The sequence below is a fragment of the Coptis chinensis genome, chromosome 4 (genome assembly GCF_015680905.1).
Source record: "Coptis chinensis isolate HL-2020 chromosome 4, ASM1568090v1, whole genome shotgun sequence".
In the NCBI taxonomy this organism is placed as follows: domain Eukaryota; kingdom Viridiplantae; phylum Streptophyta; class Magnoliopsida; order Ranunculales; family Ranunculaceae; genus Coptis; species Coptis chinensis.
In genome coordinates, this window is record NC_141459.1 from 6722430 (window position 1) to 6745553 (window position 23124).

General features: G+C 36.3%; 1 protein-coding gene and 2 long non-coding RNA genes across 3 annotated transcripts; 2 read left to right on the forward strand and 1 right to left on the reverse strand.

Annotated features, from left to right (window-relative positions):
• Positions 1-7829: 7829 nt before the first annotated feature.
• On the forward strand, positions 7830-8303 carry LOC147501528 (protein FAR1-RELATED SEQUENCE 7-like). The gene has a single exon (XM_086604330.1). It carries the CDS (start codon positions 7830-7832, stop codon positions 8301-8303), a length of 474 nt encoding a protein of 157 aa, XP_086460456.1.
• Positions 8304-11386: 3083 nt separating this feature from the next.
• On the reverse strand, positions 11387-11962 carry LOC147501529 (uncharacterized). Its single transcript, XR_015219827.1, has 2 exons — positions 11880-11962; positions 11387-11751 (listed from the first exon to the last, which is right to left on the reverse strand). It is a non-coding gene; the product is annotated as an uncharacterized LOC147501529 (long non-coding RNA).
• A 7330-nt stretch (positions 11963-19292) lies between these two features.
• Positions 19293-20229, forward strand: LOC147501530 (uncharacterized). The gene is made up of 2 exons (XR_015219828.1): positions 19293-19792; positions 19983-20229. It is a non-coding gene; the product is annotated as an uncharacterized LOC147501530 (long non-coding RNA).
• Positions 20230-23124: the final 2895 nt, after the last annotated feature.

Genomic DNA, 23124 nt, shown 5'->3' on the forward strand with positions numbered 1-23124 from the left:
TCTAGGTGAAACTGAATGGATTGAATCTTCTCGATTCGTGGTTCAAAATAGAGGAACAAGAACCGCAACTATAGTATGCATACTCAAGTTGTATCTTGGGCCTACTGAAACAATGACAGTTGACGCCTCCATACTATTCAAATATATTATTTATTTGAAACGTCAAACAGCTGACTAAACTCAAATTGATCAAGAGGAAGCTCAACACCGGAAAATACACTTAGCGTATTGAAGTTGGTTTATGATGAATAAATTACATTTTTTTTCAACACAAATTTGATAATAGTTATATCAATTTACACTTTCATTTCTTTTTGAATCCCAATTGTTTCATAGAAGTAATGTTGTTTTAGATTTCTACTACAGAAATTTATTGAACACAAATAGATGTAATATATATACAGACAAACAATGTCACTATTCCAATGTACTTGCGTTCCTTTTATTTTATCCACAACATTTCTTTAGAAAAAAAAATTGTTTATCCCTTTACTTATATTTATTTCGTAGTTGCACGTGCCCATTAAAACCAGTAAAACATGCTCACATATTCCTATGAGAATAACATAAACTACCCAGTAAAACATCATAACCTATGCAGAATAGAGTCGATAAATCTTTGCAAGATACCATGTATCCTTAAACCCATTCTTTTCATGTAAAACCTCTACTTCTTGCCCTTCTTTAAACTCCATTCTCCTCCTTCACACTCACTCTCACAAACTTCTGCATAATCACACTGTACTTTACAAACTGAATTTTACTCTTAGAATAAACAAAACCCTTTCTGGGATCATTTTAATTTATTGGTTTTAACTATTATTGTAGACTTTACATCCAGGACCATCCTAGAACCTCAGATGAGTATGGCAGTGGCTACGCTATAGACATCTTTGTCAAACTAGCATCTAAGTGAATCTATCCATCAATCTCTTAAAAAACGCCACACATGCCAAGTACAATTTTTCATCTTTGTATTATAGGAAGAACTCTTCGATTTCCACCGACTTTTATGTTACCCATGTCATTTAATGGATGCCGGCATTCATGATTGTCTTCGCAGCTACAAATGGGCTTTTATTTAAAGTAAGATAATGAATGAACTGCTTACTTGCCATCTGTTGGATTTTGGTTCTCTAAACATATGTTCATCCTAACTAAAAAGTTGGTATATGATCTCATGACGAGGATCCTGCTAGGCTGAAAGCTAATGGAATAATTGTAGGATGGGGACAACAAAGATTGCTGGACTATGTAAAACTGAATTACAAAAATCCTGCAGCTATAATCCATGAAAATGGTAATACCATTAGACTTCCCCCACAACGTCTGAACCTTGAATTTTTTTGCTTCAGCTTAATAACACTAATATGCTATGTGGATCCAGATTGAGTTTTCAGATGTTGCACCTTTTAACATTGCAGGACTTCCAATGACTAGCGATGACTCATCTAATCCAACAGCCTGCAATGACACTGTAAGAATTAAATTGTTACAGATATATAGAAAAAATTTGCATCCATCCATAAGGTATAAATTTTGTTTTGCTACACACTAACACACCTACTCACTTCCTTTAAAAAAAATTTGCCTTAGTTTATGTTTTATGGATGTTAGAGAGCTGGAAGCATGGACAAAACTGAAGCATTATCCAGTACTACCCTTTTCCTAAGCATAAAATTTGGTACCTTGGTAGATTGCTGAAAGTCTGAAACATGAAGTTACAAACACGTCTTAATTGTTCACTAATCAAACCAAACCAAAATTTTCTTATAGCTTAGCATATTTATTCGATAAACTGTTGAGTTATTACCATTTTATACAAAGAGTTACATCTATTTAGTCAATAAAAAAACATATACCAAAGACATAATCCAAGACCTTCACGCTCTAATTTCTAAATTTTTATTGCAGGAATGGATCAAACCTCAGGGGATACTTTCTGTGGTCCTTTCTTGATGTTTTTCAAGTAACGGGTGGTTACACTTCTCATTTCGGTCTTTATGGAGTAGACTTCCATGACAAGGAAAGAAGGAGGTACCCGAGGCAGTCAGTTGAATGGTATTCTACTTTGACATAAATTGCATTTCTTAAGAATGAAGTAGATTCATGATTCCATGAATCGAATATGTCCTGCCATTGGTGAACAATCTTTCAATAATGAGTTAGTACATAATGGCCCAAACCAACTAATTGTTTTACAATACTCAATCCCAGAACAATATATAAAATGGCCCAAACCAGTCCATCATGAAATGCTTAATATATGGTTGACCAACTGATTATTATTTTGAAAAAGTGCGTAAAATAGTTATTCAATCTAGGGACTAGGGAGGCATACAAATATACAAATGAAAACCGTTGACTATAGTTATTCATGAAATGCTCGAAATTGAGAAATCCACACAGATATTCACTTCTTGCTCTTTACTGATGGCTTTTCTATTTGCTTACTATGCATCAGTTGTTCATCTACGAATAGTATAGCCACTTGACAAACTGCACTCCTTCAACATGCACTCTGCACCTTCTTCATTATCTTAATCAAGTGGAAACCAGAAACCTGCCAAAGTTATGCATGTACATCAAAGGAATGTGCAACTAATAATAGAGTGAGACAAATAAAATAACACTCCATCATTTTAATCATTCAATCTCCATACACATAAAATAAGTTATACATTATATGGATAGTTTTGAAATGGTTCTCTTGCCACATAGGCATCTCCAGGAGATCTATTATTTACACATTCAATTCACTCCACCTATTACATCAGACTTAATAGATCTATAGAACAAATATTAACAGTGTCCAATATATTTTTTCTAATAATTATATATTGACTAAATTACAAGCAGTTAAATACATCTTCGAATATATTTATTCGCAACATACAAGAGCATCAAATATCGAATCATACAAATAATACAACTAGCGTATTGAAGTGTTTTTTCCTTATTGCAATTTTTTTGTTAGACCTTGACCTATATTAATCTAAACCCTATACATGCGTTCATTCTTTTAGTTTTCTCCACCCCAATTTTCCTTCCTAGCACGTGCAACGCACGTGCCCATTTACTAGTATATGGTAAAAAGAATAGAGAAACAACTCATCTGTTGTTATAAAAATTGAAGCTACATATGCATAGGATTGCTAATGTTGGTTTTGGCCTTTCGATTTATCCTCTTCGTGATATCAACTACATTGGACGTGAGTGCAAGAGGGGTTTGGGCTTCAAAGAGAAATTATGTAATAAGGTAGTAAAGAAGAGAGAGGATATTGGGGTTTGCAGAGGTCATGCGTTTTTGAAGGTTTTAAGCATTGGAAGTGTTTTGCAATTTTTGGAGGGGTTTGAATTAAAATAAACTGAATGATATGTTTCATTAAAAGCCCAATTGTTATTAATCCAACCGTTTCACTAATACTGAACCCCCATACACAACGTGCACCTTCTCATCTGCCCACTGATTGACATCATCGTGCGTTTACCCTCTATAATATTTAAATATAAGTTTAATCAATCTGTATCCAAACAAATAATGTGTGAAGACTCAATCTCGATTGTTTTTGTACGGCATTTTTTCTAAAACCCAAGAGTTTCGAGTATTTATTGTGTCATTTATCACACCCTTCTCAAATCATTAAGTGTTTTATTAAAAGAAGCCCATATGCAAGGGATAGAAACATATTAACAATGTTTGAAGAAGGAGAAGAGTCCTATGATTTGTTTGAATTTTAGTGGAGTTGTTACACATAAATTTAACTAAGGAGATGAAGGTGGAAGGCCTTTGGGGTTGAGGGAGATGTAAGGCCCTAGTTTTTTTTCAGTTTCGGTTTAAACAGCACTACGTGGATGTGAGTACCCTGTTAATGCGTATGACAAAGAATGATTAAGTAGAATCCATAATCTATATGAACATCATGTGAACATGTGTAATAAAGTCGTAGTGGTTACCTTAGAATCCATAAATAAAAATTCATATTAGTAGACTTTACAAATTAGATTGGTAGCGGTCTAATTTAGTAGGCTTTACACACCATGGTTACAAACTGCCAATCTTAAATTGGTTAATACTCGAGCGTATTTCAAGCTTACATTTCGGAATTTAATATAATTCAAAATCATACATAATATAGAGGAAGACTTGTCAAAAGTGTATTTAATGTGTTAAGTAAACACTTTAAATGTTATTCAGGAGACTTTTCAAATGTCCCCATTACCACATAGGTGTAAAAAAACGTTCAATGTATGTATTGAACACAAAATATTTTTTCTCTATTAAATTTTTATTAATTAAAATATTAATTACGGTTAGGAATCCAATATATAAGCAATGTATGCATTAAACTCAAATTATTTTTAATTAATTGAAATATTGATTACATTAGGCATCTAATGCATGCATTGAATTTGTATTTAAAAACCCTCTTTATGCAAATCCCCACGCACATGTAACTCAGATCCTCACGCGATCCCGACCACTCTATGTCTACCCATTTTGTTTTATTATAATAGATTTAGATTCTCAGATCTAGAAATTCTACAGTTAAAGATGACATGCATATATGGTAAAAAGAAGAGAGAAACAACTCACCTGTTGTTATAAAAATTGAAGCTACATATGCATAGGATTGCTAATGTTAGCTTTAGCCTTTCGATTTATCCTCTTCATAATATCAACTACATTGGACGTGAGTGCAAAAGGGTTTGGACTTCAGAGAGAAGTTATGTAATAAGGTAGTAAAGAAGAGAGAGGATATTGGGGTTTGCAGAGGTCATGCGTTTTTGAAGGTTTTAAGTATTGGAAGTGTTTTGCAATTTTTGGAGGGAATTGAATTAGAATGAACTGAATGATAGGTTTAATTAAAAACCCAATTGTTATGAACCCAACCGTTTCACTAATACTGAACCCTCATACACAATGTTCACCTTCTCATCTGCCTACTGATTGACATCATTGTGTGTTTACCCTATGTAACATTTAAATATGAGTTTAATCAATTTGTATCCAAACAAATAATGTGTGAAGACTCAATCACACCCTTCTCAAATCATTAAGTGTTTTAATAAAAGAAGCCCATGCAAGGGGTAGAAACATATTTACAGTGCTTGAAGAAGGAGAAGAGTCCCATGATTTGTTTGAATTTTAGTGGAGTTGTTACGCATAAATTTAACTAAAGAGATGAAGTTGGAAGGCCTTTAGGGTTGAGGGAGATGTAAGGCCCTAATTTTTTTTCAGTTTCAGTTTAAGCAGCACTACATGGATGTGAGTACCCTGTTGATGCGCATTATAAAGAATGATTAAGTAGAATCCATAATCCATATGAACATCATGTGAACATGTGTAATAATGTCATAGTGGTTACCTTAGAATCCCTTAAATAAAAATTCCTATTAGTAGACTTTACAAATTAGATTGGCAGCGGTCTGATTTAGTAGACTTTACACACCATGGTTACAAACTGTCAATCTTAAATTGGTTAATACTGGAGCGTATTTTAAGTTTACATCTCGGGGTTTAATATATTTCAAAATCATACATAATATAGATGAAGACTTGTCAAAGGTAATATATATATATATATATTTTAATGTGTTAAGTAAACACTTTAAATGTTATTTAGGAGACCTTTCAAATGTCCACATTATCCCATAGGTGTGCATTGAATTTGTATTTAAAAACCCTCTTTATACAAATTCCCACACACATCTAACTCAGATTCCCACGCGATCCCGACCACTCTTTGTCTATCCATTTTGTTTTATTATAATAGATAGATTACACAAACTCAAGTCAAAAGGTTTAAAAGTAAATTTTGAATTAATATTAAAGACAAATATGTCATTTAGATTCAAAATTATATATATATATATATATATATATATATATATATATATATATATATATATATATATATATATATATATATATATATATATATACTACTTGACAATTGACATTTTATCTTGACACTCGTCACGTCCGTTTGATCACAACCCATCCAACGCCCAAGAACTATTCCTTATCAAACAAAGAATTCAGGGTGGGTATAATGGTCATTTTGATTTTCTATTCATAAAAAAACAAAAACCCAACAAAACACCCGAGACTTCTTCTTCCTCTCTCTTCCTCACTCACTCTCTACAGAAAACTCACGGGTTTCTTCTTCACAAAAGATCACCCGACTATTCAATTGGAGCCCATTATCTTTCTTTTCACAAAAATCACTATACTATTTTTTTTTGGAATTAGCCATCTCTCGTAAACCAAGGTAAGTTAATCTTATTTTATCGCTCTTTTTTGTTTTTCCGATTTGTAAGAAGTTAATATTCTTTGCTTTGATATTGTCCCTTTGAACTTAAGTGCTTTCTTTTTCGAATTAGAATTTTTAGTTGTTTGTTCTCGAAGAATTGCTCTATAGCCCTCTTTTTATACCATAATCGTTTTTTGCTAATTAGAATAGACGTTAAAATTGTCAATTTAATATATGGGAGTCATTAATATCTATTTTAAGGTCATTTGATATTTTCTCTGTTTTTTTTTTGCTAGAAATGGAAGAAAATGTTAGAGCTTTTGTTGGCACTTCTTCTTGTTGTACTGATTCTCAAAGTAATGACGTTAATAAATTAGTTGCTCCACACTTAGGGATGAAATTTAATAGTGTTGATGAAGCAAAGACTTACTACGAGAGTTTGGTAAACAGGAGGGATTTGAGATTCGTGTTCGACTACGGATAAAAACAAACAGTGTGGAATTGCCTTCTAGTTGTCTATTGGTTTGCTCACGCCGAGGGGTTCATAACAAGAAAGAAGAAATTGAAGGTGTAGCTTCGAGAAGTACTTCACTATTAGATGTGGTTGCCAAGCTAGAATGCGAAGTTACAAAAAGAAAACTTGAAGATATATATGATGTGAGTTTGGCTGAAAATCGCCATAGCCATGGTTTCATCACTCCATCAAAGAGACAATATATGAAAGGTAACAAAAATATGCCCGAAGCCGCAAAGAGTTTGACAGAGGTTTTTCATGACAAAGGTATACCCAGGGGAAAGTGGTAGGCGTTTTCCATGGGGATGAGATTGGGTTTCGGAGAAAGCATTGTTGGAACCACCATTATGGTTTGATCGAAAAAAATGCCTAAAGATAATGATGCAACAGCCGTGCTTCACTATTTTAGGCGTAAGAGTGCTAAAATCCTCAATTCTACTATGCCGTTCAATTAGATACAAAAGGTGTAGTAGTAAATTTCTTTTGGGGTTGATGGAAGGTCCCGTCCAATATGAGTACTTTGGGGATGTCGATCTTTTGATACAACATATAGAACTAATGTTTACGGTATGCCGTTTGCCCTTTTTATCGAGTCAACCACCACATGCATCCATTCAGTTTGGTTGTGCCCCTGCTACTTGATGAGACGAAAGAGACATTTGTGTGGTTGTTTCGGACATGGCTTGCAGCTATGGGTGGTGGTCCCCACCAACTTCAATACTTAATCGACCAAGATTTAGCGATGATCTGCGGCAGGTTAGAAGAGTTTTCCCTACTATTCGACATCGATTTTGTCTTTGGCACATTATGCAGAAATTTTCGAGAAAGTTGTCATTTGTCTACCATAGGCTCGATGCTTTGTGTTCGAGCTTACATATATTATTTGGAAGTCATATAGGATTGTTGATTTTGAAAGCGGGTGGTCCGCACTCTTTGTTGAAGTATAACTTGACCGAAAATACTTGGTTGACAAATATATAAAAACGTGACGCCTTGGGTTCCGCTTATCACAATGACATTTTTTTGTGGTATGCATACGACCGGGCTTAAGTGAATCAATGAATTCTCATTATGATCAATTCGTTAGTTCGACGACTACACTTATGGAATTTGTCCATGGTAATGAGAGGTCTTTGGAATCGATAGCCAGGAATGAAAGGGAATATGATTACCGTACCGAACATACTTCTCGCATTGTGGCTAAGGATGCTTTCCTCCTCAAGCATGCAAAAGTTTATACCATTAGTGCTTTCAATAAATTCAAGAAACATTTAGAAAAGGCTAAGATGAAGTATAGAATTGTTGGAGAAGAGATAGACATACATGGAACAGGAATTTATACGGTGAAGACAAGAGACATTAAGCAAACTTCAATTTGGAAAGTGACTTTTAATAGAGGAACTTTGGAGGGTGATTGTGAATGTAAGAATTTTCAGTTCGAAGGATTACTTTGTGCTCACATTTTAAAGCTTTTTCAGCGTTATGACATCGAAGAGATTCCGGATCATTTTATTTTGAAACGGTGGGCCTAAAAGGCAAACACATACAGAAGCGGTGTTTGATGGTGGACTAGTGGCGGTCATGAAGACCATGAGCCATTAAGAGTTGCCCATTGTATCAAGGTTGCTACTCAATTGGCTTATGATGCATCAACTAGTGTTGAGACATATGCATATTTTATTCAAGATGAGTGAAATGTCTATTGGAGTTTCGAGCTCAAGGAAACTATCAACAAAACGGATGCAATGAATAATGAAGCACCTCCAGTTGAAGAGCCTATAGTTGATACCTCACAGGTAATTTATTTAGTTTGTTTTTTTATCTTTGCAATGATAAAAATCCTATTTGATTTTAACTCTTAAATCTTCTTTTCAGCTCTTGGTTTTAAATCCCAACATTTCTCAAACGAAGGGGAGGAAGAAGAAAACGAGAGAATGAAAGGCCCTGGGGAGGAAGCCTTAGAGAATCCGGGAAGAATGTGTAAATCTTGTAATAAGATTGCTAAGCACGACTCGAAAATTGTCCAAAAAATTAAAAAACAATAGTGTGGAATGACATGCTTGTTGAGTGTGGAAAGACCATTGGTTATGTTCTTACTGTCTTGTTTTTTTGGGTGTTTTTTTTTTCTAATTGTAAGAATTATAAAACTATCCAATTTTTTGGGAGCTTACACCAATGATTTCGGTTTTTTTTTTTTATGTCGGATAATTGATACTAGAAAAATGGTATGAGGCAGCTGATCCTAGGTTGTAGAAAGTCCGAGTGATTCGATTGTTGTTCCTGATGGAGCAGCTTTGTCTGCATATCAGTATTTTGAGAATGTGAGGAATTTCCTTGTAGCTTTGGAAGAAATGGGACTTCCCAATTTTGAAACATCCGATCCGAACGGGTAGACACAATTTTGGGAAATTTCGGTTTTGAGGATGTACATTGTTGCTTAGGTAGCTGAATTTGGACAAAGCGGATGTGGTATGTCAAGATTTGGTGGGAGTCTAAAACCTAGCAATTCGGAAAATATTTCACAAGGAAAAATTAAGAACCTTTTACTTAATTCCTTGTCAAGGAACGATCCAAATCATTTGGTGTGGAACCTGAATTCAAATGTTGATCTTGCCCATGATAATCGATATGGTTTGTAGACTATAATTATTTTTTCGGTTTGTGCTCAGAGTTTTCCATGTTATGTAGTGAGTTCAAAAGTTAAAATATCTGCAAATTAAATTGGTGCAGAATAATCGTTCATTGAACATGTTTGTCCATACTCTTTTTTCAGAGAAGAAACCAGAAGATGTCCCAATTGTAAGAGTTCTTTCTCTGGTTTAGTTATTTCCTTTCAATTTATTAGTAAAATTGTTGTCCCAATTGTATGAGCTATGAACAATTGGACTATGAACAATGAGTGTTCATAGTCCATACTGTACTATGAACAATCAATGTTCATAGTCATGAGCTATGAACATTCTTTGTTTTTATCACAAGGGTCCGGTTCATGGGACTCATGAATTTTTTACTCAATTTTAACTCAATTTTTGGACTCTTAGATCATCTCAATCTAATGGTTCCAAATATTAGCATGATAGTAATTTAAAACATGACATCATGTGGTCCTTTATCGTTATTTTCATTTTTTTTTCCTCCACTGTTTCTTCTCTAGTTTCTTCATTTCCATTTTTTTTTCGTTTCAGGTTTACATAATAGATATATGCAAACAACCCAACAGGTGGGCTGCAGAGAGCATGGAAGCGTGAGCATGGCACATAATTTTTTTCGGAACGTCATGATGGTATATTTTACATCCTCACCAATGCTCCTTTGAGTGGGAATGTTAATATATCCAATAAAAGTTACTATCTGGCTGACTGGCTTTATGTGAAGTCAAGAATATACAACCAGCTAGATGGAAGGTGAGTTTCTTTTCAGCGTGTGGCTTAACGACCCACATCACTGCATGCAAGGATCTATGTCGTTATCATTAAAAAAATTGGAAACCTTATATATGGAATCATATGCTGGTTAGAAGACCCACATAAATAAATCGAAGGGCTAAGGCTACTTGTTTAAAGGATGGAATTCTTTTATATGGGTCGACGATGTTTTATTGATCGAAAAACTCGGTTGACCACCTTCCCCTTTGTGTTTGAGAATGTTGTCCTACCGTGCTAAGATTTCAGCTTTCAAGATATGGATATTTTTATAAACATTTGGTGCTCTTCCTTGATAAAAGGGGGATCCTCTATGATTTGCTGGTGTGGAGTATCAGAGTACGTTGAAGAAACTTGAGAAGAAAGGGAAAAAAAATTAAATAAATGATAAGGGACCCACGTGATGTCATGTTTTAAAAATGTTATCATGCTAATATTTGGAACCATTAGATTGAGATGATCTAAGAGTCCAAAAATTGAGTTAAAATTGAGTAAAAAATTCCTGAGTCCCAGGAACCGGACCCTTATCACAATTGGACTATGAACAGTGATTGTTCATAGTCCATACTTATGAACAATCAATGTTCATAGTCATGAGCAATGAACAATTTATGTTCATAGTCATGAGCAATGAACATTCTTTGTTCATATCACAATTGGACTATGAACAATGATTGAACATAGTACAATGATATAGCTCATGACAATGATTGTTCATAGTCATGAGCTATAAACATTCTTTGTTCATATCATTCAAACAATGAGTTGGTGCAATATTGTCAGCATGCGTCTATATCCCAGGCACTATAAGAGGGCGGGCGCCTATTTGGGTTTAGGGGCGTACGCATATAGCCCAGACACTATAAGAGGGTGGGCGCCTATTTAGGTTTAGGGGTGCACCTATATCCCAGACACTATAAGAGGGCGGGCGCCTATTTGGGTTTAGGGGCGTGAGCCTATATCCCAAGCACTATAAGAGGGCGGGCGCCTATTTGGGTTTTACTTTTCAGTTGTTATTTTCGTGAGTAGATTGTGGGCTTTGTGACTATGAACAATTGGACTATGAACATTGATTGTTCATAGTCATGAGCTATGAACATTCTTTGTTCATAGTCCACAAAGAACATGCTTCGACCAGATCCAATTGGCATTCAAATACAACAATAATGAATGAACCCATATAAACAATAACATAGCATTGAATTATTTTTACATTGCTGATAACAAAGCTTTAAGTTTACAAAGCTTTCAATGTATACACTAACACACCTTGATCAAATACTTGAAGCTACACAAAAACAGTAACAAAATACAAACCAAGAAATGGCTAGATTTTCTTAATCAAACATTGCTTTTTCTTAATTCCCATAAAAAAAAAAGTTATTTAAGCTCAGCTCAAATTGCAACATGAAACAAGCTTGAAGGAGCTAGAAACGAGTAGAACCTCGAGTAGCTCGAAGTTCACTAATACTTTGTCGGGAAGTCAAATTTCAGCATGTTCAGACTCGGCCCATATTACAGCACAAATGAACTTGCTCGAGCCAAGAATGAGCGGCGCCTGAGTAGATCAGTTAGTTTAGCAACCTTACGTGAGGCGGGGGCTCATCGGTGAGTTTAATAGCTAAATGACCAAGTGTTACAACTAAGTGAAGTAATACATTAAAATTAAGTCAGAATGAAACTTACTGCAGCTTTAGATGCTGTAGTGCCAAAAAAAAAAAAAAAAGTTTTTTAAGGTCCAACATTATAGCCTTAAGGAAATCGACTTGAAGAGTCCAAAGCCTTTCCTCTTCTTTGTAATATATCAACAGTTTGCTTGGATGTTCGTTCATCATAGTACCCTTCTCCCAACGTAACCTTCGAGACATAATATAAGAACAAAAGGAAAAATTACACTTAGCAATTGTAGTGAAACGAACAACTTACCAAAAACTCATTCGTGTGTATTAGTCCACTTCGGGAAAGAATGCTTTGCTTTGCCAAAGGGAACCTACCAAATATGCATAACACTTCATTTTCATATAGTGCAAATGTCAAGTAAAGAAGACTTACCATTACATCATGAAAACGCTCATCCGGTAGCTTCTTCACAAGTTTGACCAAGTTATTATTATCAGCGATGAAATGTTGCAATTAGTACTATTTTACTCAAACCTCCATATGCTTATATGCTTCAGTTTGCAATTAGTACTATTTTAGCAAGAAGAAATCTATAAGCTCCTATAATATGCTTATATGCACCTCTACAAAGCTACGGTTTATAGTTCATTCTACCTAGGATAGTGTGGATGCAGACGGGTGCTATATATTTCATTGGTCAATATCCTCTATTGAAATATGAGATCCTTAGTTTAGGCCAGATGCAAAAATTTCAAGACCCCACAACTTAAATTCATTGTTTATCAAAGAGGGAAAAAATAAAAAATGATCAAATTAAATAGCATCGAAAAATTAAATTATCAAATTAAATTGCATTGAAATCCACCGCTTATCATAACAAAACATCAATTTATCCAATTTAGAACTCAACATTCATCTCAAACACTACATAATAGAAGAAAAGAGAGTTAATAGAAGAAAAAAAAACTTACATCTTTTGAGTTAATCAAACGTGGTGGTGGGTTTCTTTGTAGTGGCGATGAGTTTCTCGATCTGTAGTGGTGGTGGTTCTCTCTGTAGTGGTGGTGGGTCTCTCTGGTCATTTCTCTGTAGTGGTAGTGGATTTCATTTTTGTTGTTGAGGGGGAGGAAGCCACTTCGTCATCTTCACTGCTCAATTGTTGGTGTGAGGAGAGAGACAAAGAAAGAAAGGAAGAGGTTTGTGTTTTTTTGATTTATTCAACAAGAAAGTTAAATGACTAGTTTACCCCCGTTCTATTCTTTAGTTGTTTGGGGTGTGTGATCTGTCCATTGGATTAGATGTAATCGAACGGACATGACGAGATGGCAAGATAAGCTATCAATTGGGGCTGTCAAGGTAGCCAGCCTCTAATATATATATATATATATATATATGTGGCGGAGCATATGCATTATGCTAGTTTTAAAAATTCCACATTCCCACTCCACCTACAGTAATACAATAGTAAATTTATAATAAAAAAAAATGTGACTTTTAATCGTTTTTTTCTAAACAGTTATATTCTTGCTTCTATTTTAAATTTTAAGGTCTTTTTATAGTATGTCACACTATATTAGTGTGCTTTTGAGTTTAGTCACACGAAGTTTAAAATTTTGATTTTAGTCACACTAGGTTAACAAGTTTGTCTAAAGCCGTTAGTCAACATATTTGACTAGATTTGACTGTATGTTTGACCGGATACGTTGACATATTATTTTAACATACTATCTTGACATGCCTAGCCGACCCTCAAATCAAACAAAATCTAATTGCTATATCTATTTCTAGAAAACCAAGCAAATAAAAGAAAATGGGCCACAAACAAAACACTCTAAGATTGAGATCGGATTAGTTCTTTCTCAATTTTTTCCGTTTGATTGAGATCGGATTAGAACTAATCCGATTATGATATAACCTGTGTCGTAACCGAACAATAGCCCACCAATACCAGCTGTGATAATCAACCTTAGTACGTATGAATTACTAAAGTAGGAAATTTTTGTTTTTGAAGATGAATCCAAATACCCCGAACTTCCAGAAAACGATTCAACAATCGTCATCTCTGAACAATTCTCCAACACTCATAACCAAAACCAAGGCCCAAAATATCGATATCGATGAATATATCGGTGTACCCAAAAACCGATATATATCGGATATATCGGATATTTCGGATATATCTATTTTTTTGGTAACCAGTCCAAACTATTTAAAATATCAGAAATATCAGATATATCGGAAATATATTAGAAATATCGGATTTATATTTTAAAATAGTCAAAAAGTCAACCGATATATATCGATTATATCGGCAATATAAAGTTTCATATCGGAAATTCCGATATATATCGGGAAAAAAAGGCTCTATATTCGGTGGATATATATCGGAAATATCGATATCGGTGTACTAAAACACCGATATATATCGGCAATATATCGGATATATCGGCGATATTTTGGTCCATGACCAAAACTACTGAAAACCAGCCAAACTACAGTTATAAATGGGAAGTTTTTCAGCTGCTTCAAATATCAAATGGTATATTTGGCCGAAATTTTGATGATTTCAAGAGATAGGGCAGTGAAATTGTACAGAAACTATAACAATTTATGTTCATTTACTGACAAACACTAAGGAAAAGGAACAAATTTGTAGTTTTGCGGAAAAAGTGAGTGACAGACGACCAGTTGACAACGAAAGTCGCTTTTGTGGATCATATTTGTAGTTCAGTCACTTCAGTGTAACACCGACAATGGAGGATGATATTCTACAATTAATTCCTCCTAAGGTCACTGCTACTGACAATGCAAGTCTCTTAGCCCCAGTGACTGAGGGCGAAATATGGGATGCAGTGAAGAATATTGGCTCCTTCAAATCACCCGGTCCGGATGGGTTCCAATCTATTTTCTATAAAAAATTCTGGAAAGAAGCAGGCCCCAATTTAATTTCTATGGTGAAAGAATTCTTTCTATATGGATCATTTACAAAGGAGATTAATCAGACATATATTATATTGATCCCGAAGATTGGCAACCCAACTGAAGCAGGACATTTTCGTCCAATCAGCCTTATAAATGTCACCTACAAGGTCATCTCTAAAATAATGGTGAACAGACTGCGACCTATACTGCAAGCTCTGATTAGCCCAAATCAAAGTGCCTTTCTACCGGGAAGATTAATACATGACAATGTTCTTCTTGCCCATGAGGCTTTTCATCAGATTAGAGCCAAGTCAAATAGAAAGCATCACCACTATGCTCTAAAATTTGACATGCAAAAAGCCTATGATCGACTGGAATGGAATTTCATCAAAGAAGTGTTAGCAAGGTTTGGATTTCATGACCAATGGGTACAACGGATGATGTTCTGTATTACCACTCCTTCTTGTGCGGTCCTGATTAATGGTACACCTTCGGGTTTCTTCACACCCACTTGTGGCATCCGCCCAGGAGATCCTTTATCGCCTTTATATTTTTATCCTTTGTGCGGAAGTGTTATCGTTAAAGTTACACCAAATATACTTTTTAAAAAGGAGAGGACTCAAAATCGCCCAAAATTGTGAGCCATTAAGCCATTTGATGTATCTTGAGATGATCTCTTAATTTTGCAAAAGTTTTAAAGAGTCTCATGAGATTGATACAGCCATTCACCATATTGTAACATATCTGGACAGAAGATTAATAGATCAAAATCTCAACTAATACATCACAAAGCCATGCCACGAGAACTTATACATCGCCTACATAGTTCCAGCATCATGTACCTTGTACCACAAAGTTCCCTTTTTTATCCGGGAGTGCCATCCATTCGGGAAGAGCGTCTATAGATCATTTTGCTCCTTTAACCCAAAGATTTCAATCTCGACTTGTCGGATGGAAATCAGCACTACTATCAAAGGGGAGACATTAATCAATTCTGTTTAACAGCTTTTACCAACTCATGTGATGTCGTATATCGCCTTCCAAAGTATATTATAGAAGAATTGATAGGTACGAAAGTGTTTCTTCCGAATCATGAGAGGAATCACCGCAAAATGCATTACTTCTCATGGCAATTGGCATGCAGGGCGGTCTCCCAAGGAGGTTTGGGTATTAAGGATCTAGAAGTTCAAAATGTTGCCTTTGTTAGGAAAACAAGCTTGGTCTCTTCTACAACCAAGCACTATGTGGGCAACTTACATGCAAGCAAAATATTTTCCAAATAAAAACTTTCTCGAGCCCACTTTAAAAGTGCATCTATTGCGGGAAGTCCATATATAAACCGAGGCATTTGTTGGCTCACGGCATTCACCGGCAGATTGGGGATGGAATGAAGGTACGAGCATGGGTTGATTCATGGGTCCCCGATACCCCAATCCCACTAACTTTTTACCTCAACCACCGAATGTAATTTTGACCGAAAGTGGCTGATTTTATTGACCCCTCGTTCAACGTTGTTGGAAACATGAGCTTGTTATTAACAATTGGCCTGAAAATTATGCTCGCAAATCCCCTCTCTCGCCTCTAAGATTCCAACCACAAGAAGATACCCGCTTAAGGGCACCGGATAAACATGGAGTTTACACTTTGTCAAGAGCGATATACCATTGTCATGAAGTCGATTCAAAATGATGATGTTCATTACGCCCTTTTATAAGAGATTATGGTCCATGAAGGTACCATATAAGCTACGTTCTTCATTTGGCAAGGTACCCAAGCTGTTATCCCAACTGCTGATTTTTTGGCCTCTAGAAATTTTCTGGTTGATCCTATCTGCTATCTTTGTGCTCAACAAGATGAGTCACTTTTCCATTTATTTGCCGAATGTCCATTTACTCGGGCAGTTTGGTATGGCGCCAATTTATCTCAAGTCATTAATTCAGCTCAAAGACTCCACTTTAAGTCTTGGTTGTTACATATATACCAGTATGTAAACCATAATAAGGAGGCGGAGTATTTGCAAACGCTTTTCACTTCGATTATGTGGTTCATATGGCTAGAGAGAAACAAATATCGTTTCCATCCAACAACCGGACCACCCAACCCTTCGGAGCTTATCCAAAAAGCACGAAAGTTTACAAACCGAGATTATCGAGTGCATTCATCCGCCACCACAAATGATCGAGGTATCACCTATTGCTATCTCTTGGCAATCACCACCTTCTACACACCTAAAATTCAATGTGGATGGATCGCCTTATGGTAATCCAGGCCCCTCAGGAGCAGGAGGTGTATTAAGGAATACTGATGGTGCCTTCCTTCTAGGATTCGCTACACCAATCTCTAGAGGATCAACTCTACTAGCTGAATCGATCGCCTTGAGAACTAGTTTATATTTAGCTCATAAGCTAAACATGGAAAATGTGATATTTGAGACGGACTCACAATATCTGATAACTGCATTGTGAAGACTTCTCACCAAATCCCTTGGGAGATTCAAGCAGTTATCACGGACATGGGGAGCTACTTGCAGCAAACACACAAGTTTTCAACTTTGTTTGGAGCTACAGAGAGAGCAATTTTGTGGTGACAAAGTTTGCTAAATTTGGATCAGATCAAAGGCTAATCATAATTGGTGGTTAAACCCCACTCCCACTCGGCAAAGATTCTACCAGAGTTATCTCGAGATACATCGGTATGGTGCAATATAGCACCTACTTTTGTGTCCTGCTTTTATCTTGTTTAACGACAAAACTGCTGTATGTACATATAGAAACATAAGATAAATAAACCGCAGTTACCAAAAAAAAGAAGATAATGCATTTTTATTTTTGGATAACCCTGTCCACTCTTGCACTATTTTCAAGATTGAAAATAAAATAAGAAAATGGACCCCCTCTTCACCACTCAGCTTTAAATACGTGCGGGTCTGGTATTTTCGAAAAATTTGTGTTGTAGGCAGTAGAGGTGGGAATTTGGCCCTAACGATCCTAATCCGGCCCTGACCGACCCGACCCTAAGTCCTATAAAGCCCTCACAGAGTTTAGGGCAGGGCCGACCCGACCCTAAGGCCTTCTAGGGCAGGGCTAGGGCTAAGGTTCTGAAACATAGGCCCGACCCTAATTCAACCCTAACCAAGCCCTAGTTATAGTTTTACATTTTCATTATAAATACACGTACCATAATTGTCCGACTCTTTGTTAAATATTTTAATTAAAATAACAATGTCCTTTGGAATTTATCACTTACACCCAAGAGTACTTCCAATAACTTGTCTTATATAACAAAAACTTGTCAACCTATCTAATGTACCTACGAAGAACAACAATGAGCACTAGCCTAATAAAAAATAAGACTTTATTCCTTTGATCATCAAATCAAAGTCTAGAACTTATTATTCTCAATTTATTTTCCCACTTACTTTATAAATTATATTTTTATTCACATCCAAGCCAAGTCTAACTAAAGGTTTCCGGCCCACACTATTAAAGCGAAAATACGAAGCGGACATTTGTAACACGTAAAACCCAAAACAACTTTTTATCCGAAAAATGACATTTGTAAAACGAAGAAAATATATAGGCCCGGCCCTAAAGCCTTTAAAGAGGGCTTAGGGTAGGGTCGTAGCTTGAGATTTAGACTTGTGGACCCGCCCTACCGACCCTCTGTCGACTTTAGGGCTGGGCCGACCCGATCTTAATATCTAAAGGGCTTTTAAATGTTTAGGGACGGGCTAGCCCAACCCGGCCCATTGCCCACCCCTAGTAGGCAGAATATTTGTAACGCCCGTATTTTTAAAATACATATTTATTAATTAATTATTTAATTATTTATTTTCAAAATTCGTCCGGATTGACTCGGATACGCGGCCCCGGTTTTGGGCCCGAAGTCGGTGTTGGGCTTGGGTTTTAGACCCAAGTATATAAACACATTGTTGTTCGGAAAATAGGTTCGTGAGAATAATAAAATATTAAAAATGGAGGCAGATGAAAAGCTAGATTTCGGAGGGAGGAGCCCATCGCGGCTGGACTCGGAGAAATTCGTAGGAGCTGTTCATGCAGGTGAGTAGCTATTTTGCTATTTCACCGGGTTTTCCGTGTATCGGAGTATACCGACTAAGGTTTCAAAATATTAATACCGCTTCATTATAATCGTTGTGTTGGACTTAAGTGACATTTGTATTATTAAACTTTGTTATATTTCGGATTTTTGTCATTAAACTGTCGAAACTGTGTTAAAATTGGGTAAACTGTCGAAGCTTCGACATAGCATCAATGGCGTCGCCCAAAACTAGTATCGAAATCGTGTTTTGACTTGTTGAACTTTCAGATTTGTTGTTGGTGTTTGGTGGTGCGGATCAATGAGGGTCGAGTGGGGGCGATGGAGCTTGGAGGCGTTAATGGCGCCGTTTTTCAATGTGGTTTTGGTTTAAATTGGTTGTTGTGTTTTGTGGTGATGTGGTGTGAGAATGGATGAGTGGGGGTTTGAGGGAGTACGGGGAACATTGGGAGCCTTGAACAGTGTCCATGGCGCCAACGCCCATTACCGTGTATTCTTGGAGGTTTTGTTTTGATGTGTTGTTTAAAATTGTTTAAACTGTTTTGTTGTGGTGGGTTGGTTGAGTGATGTTTGGTGGTAGTGGGGATGGTTGGGGTCGTCGATTGAAGCTTCGAAGCTCCATCAATAAAGGCGCGCTTCTAGATCCGGATCTAGTTTTGGCGATGTTGGATCTAAGGATTTGTGATTTTCGGTTTCATTAAAGTTGTATGGGTTGTTGAAATGAGTAAAACCGCGGGGTCAAAATGGGTGGTTGTGTAGAAGGTGTGGTGGCCGGATTTTGGTGGTTGTTGGTGGAGGGGAAGATGAACAGTAACCATTTCGGTTTGGGCCTTGGGCCAAAACCTTTTGGTTTTTGTTTGGGCCGGTTTAGATTGATTGGTTGGGCCATTTCATTTTTAAGTTGTGTTGGGCCCATTTCTATTTTAAGTTGTTGGGCCGAAATGTTTTATTGGCTTGGCCGAAATTTCAATGGTGGTTGGACCGAAATTTCAGTTTAGTTAGTTGGGGGCGAAGTTCTATTCCGGATTTGGGCCAAACTAATTAGTTGTAGTGGGCCAGTTCAGTTTCAGTTTTTGGGCCTAAACACTAGTTAGTTATTGGGCCGGATTAATTCTTTGTTTCGGACCAGTTTCATATTAAGTTTAGTTTGGGCCCAGTTTAAGTAAGTTTTGGGACCAGTTCTAATATTAGTCTATGGGCCCATTTCATTTGTATTTTTGGACCGAACCACTTAACTGTTTTGGGCCCGTTTCTAATATTGCTTGGGGCCAGTCCATTGGACTTAAAATGGATCTATATGGGTTTTCCAATGTTTAGACTTCCGGGTTCTAAGGTTTGGGCTTGGCCAGTTGGGTCCGAACCATTACCTTGGTCATGAGCCCATGAGCCATGCACATTGACCTTAGCCATGAACCATGGCTATGACCCTAAACCTGTCGAACACGGAAACGACAGTTTGATTTTGACCATCGACAGTTTGACGATGACAGTTTGACTTTGACCATGACCTGTTGACTTTGACCATGGCATGTTGACTTTGACTTTGACCAGGCCATACTGACGTTGACTTTGACCATGACCTTTTGACTTTGACCGTTGACTTTGACTGTGGAAGGTTGACTTTTCTAGTTTTTCACATATTTGATTATATAAAATATTGTCGAGATTATATAACTTGGTTGGTCATTATCTAATTTAGATTTGACGTGAGTAGTGTGTAAAACATATATATATATTGGGCTTTGATTGTGGACTGTGGACTGTTTATTTGTGCTACATTTTATGTGTATATTATATGGACACATATAGTAATAAAATGCAGTGGAAGCTAGTATATATTTGGTTGTCATTATCTAAGAAAGATTTGACATTGATGTTGTGTATTTTTGACACGTGATGATATTGAGATGTTAGGAGACATTATATTCTTAATACGTTATAATAAAGATGTATGCGATACGTTGAAGCATTGTGACATGATATAATATGCTGGGATAGTTATATTAATGCAATATCTTGGAGAAATGTATATACACTCCATTATTTTATATGTGAGATGCTAATATAGTATCGGTGAATATTTGCCCACGGGATTGTGGCGTAGTGCAATAATATATTGGCACGTGAAAGAATGAAAGTGACTATGAGATATAATTGAGATATTTCTATATATTGTGGCTTAGTGCAATAAGGCAATTGACCCGCACGATATAGTAGATATGATTATGAGTCATTAATGTATGACACCCGGAATAAATTACGAACGAAAATCCTAGAACCTGACTACCACAACTCATGTGATTGGCCCTTCTGGCGTTTCAGTTAATCTGAATGGCCTTCGGGCGGCCCTTCTGGCGTTTCAGTTAATCTGAATGGCCTTCGGGCTGCCCTCCTGGCGTAGCCGAATAGTGGCTTGATTATTCCGTTCGCAAAATAGAACGATGATGCGCAATATTTTATGCCGAATAGTGGCAGTACTTACATAATTGCTTCCGTGTGAGGATTTACCTGGTGTGCGGCATCCCGCTCAGGGTGGTTACGCACGGAGTGGTTCATTATGTAAGGGGAGGTATGTGGATGTACATGTTCGGCGTTGGGTAGCGATTGTGGTAGCCAGGGAAACTAGGTAAGACATAGATACGACGTGATTTTAGGGACACGCAAAGAAAACCTTAATTAATATCATTATGGTAATATGTTTGTTAATGATATATCTTTAGATAGATGATTATATATGGTTTTGCAGAAGGGTGGGTCAAACTAATTACTTGGGCAGAGACGACCCACTCTGTGATTGAGCATGAAATGAGGTACGTATATAATACGTTTGTTTGGTTATTTGTTTAGTTAGAATCTAAGGCGCCTCGATGGAGGAACTACATGCCTTATTCATTATGTGTATAGTTTGTTGTGTGGTTAATGTGAAGTTAAGGTGCCTCAGTGGAGGAACTACCTGCCTTAATTATTATATTTAAGGATGTATATTAGTCGTTGAAAGTTAAGGCGCCTCGATGGAGGAACTAACTGCCGTATGTAATGTGTATATATATGTATAAGTATATTTGTATTTTTAAGGGCTACTCACACCAGCATTGTTTATAATGCTGACCCGATTTGCATGTTTGCTTATCGGGTGTGTTCATTATATGAACATAGTTGATAAGTCTTGACAGGTTTAGTGTTGAAGACGATCGGTTGCTGCTTGTGGTTTGCGTTAGCGTTGCATCTCAGGATAAGTTTTGTTTTCCCTTGAGGTGATATAGATTTTCAATTGAGATAAAGTTATTTGCATTTTCATTTGTAAATTGTTTTTGGTAATGAAGATGACTATTGTTTAAGTTAAAAATTTTATTGGTTTTTAATTATCCGCATATTTTAAAACTGTTTATGGGTTTTTGGGAGTGGAGAGTGCGTCACACCTCGGAGATCGAGGAGTCGGGGACAAATAATGTTTTTCCGAATTCTGTCGAAATTCGGGGTGTGACAATATTACTGTCGTGTGTAGATTCAGAGATTCAATTCAGTTTATTATTTACTTGATTGAATTCTAAGGGCATCTCCAATGGAGGGTGTAAATTGTTTAAAATGTAAAATTTATACTCTAAATGTCAAAAACATGTTTCCAATGGGAGGTGTAAATCCCAGGTGATAAGCTAATAGCTAATAGAGGGGGTGGGGAATTCCCCATCCGGCTATTAGTTAATAAACATTTCGGACGTCACTTGAAGTAACGTCCCAATTAAAAGAAATTCGACGCCACTTAAACTCACGCCTCTGCTTTTATTTTTTTTAGAATTGTAACGCTTATGACGGGTAAAGACCGTCATTTATTGGTTGGCCCAGTTTTAATAAACTTCGGACGTTACTCAAAGTGACGTGCGGTTTGTTTTTTTTTTGTTAAACCCCTTGCGACGGACTTTGACCGTCGGTTTTTCTCAGTTTTTTAATTTTACACACTCTTAAACTTTGTTGCATTGGATACCATTTTGGATGTGGAAACTATTAATGTGTAAGAGGGGCCATAAAATCCTAATGGCACCTATGTGGCACTTATGTGGAGGTGTATATATACACTCTCTATTGGAGATGCCCTAAGAGATTACAACTAGCTTTCGAACCCGTCCTACGAACGGGTGTCGTTATATTAAATTATTCTAAAAAATATTAGCAACTATTCATAGCTATGAGATATGAAAATTATATTAATCACTTGTTTAAATATTTTGCACCACTCTCTATCAAACGAAAACACCAAATCTTAGTAAAACCCGTCGATTTATTTTGGTTCTTATGTTTAATAATAGAAGTTTGATTGAAATTTTGTGAGAATGCT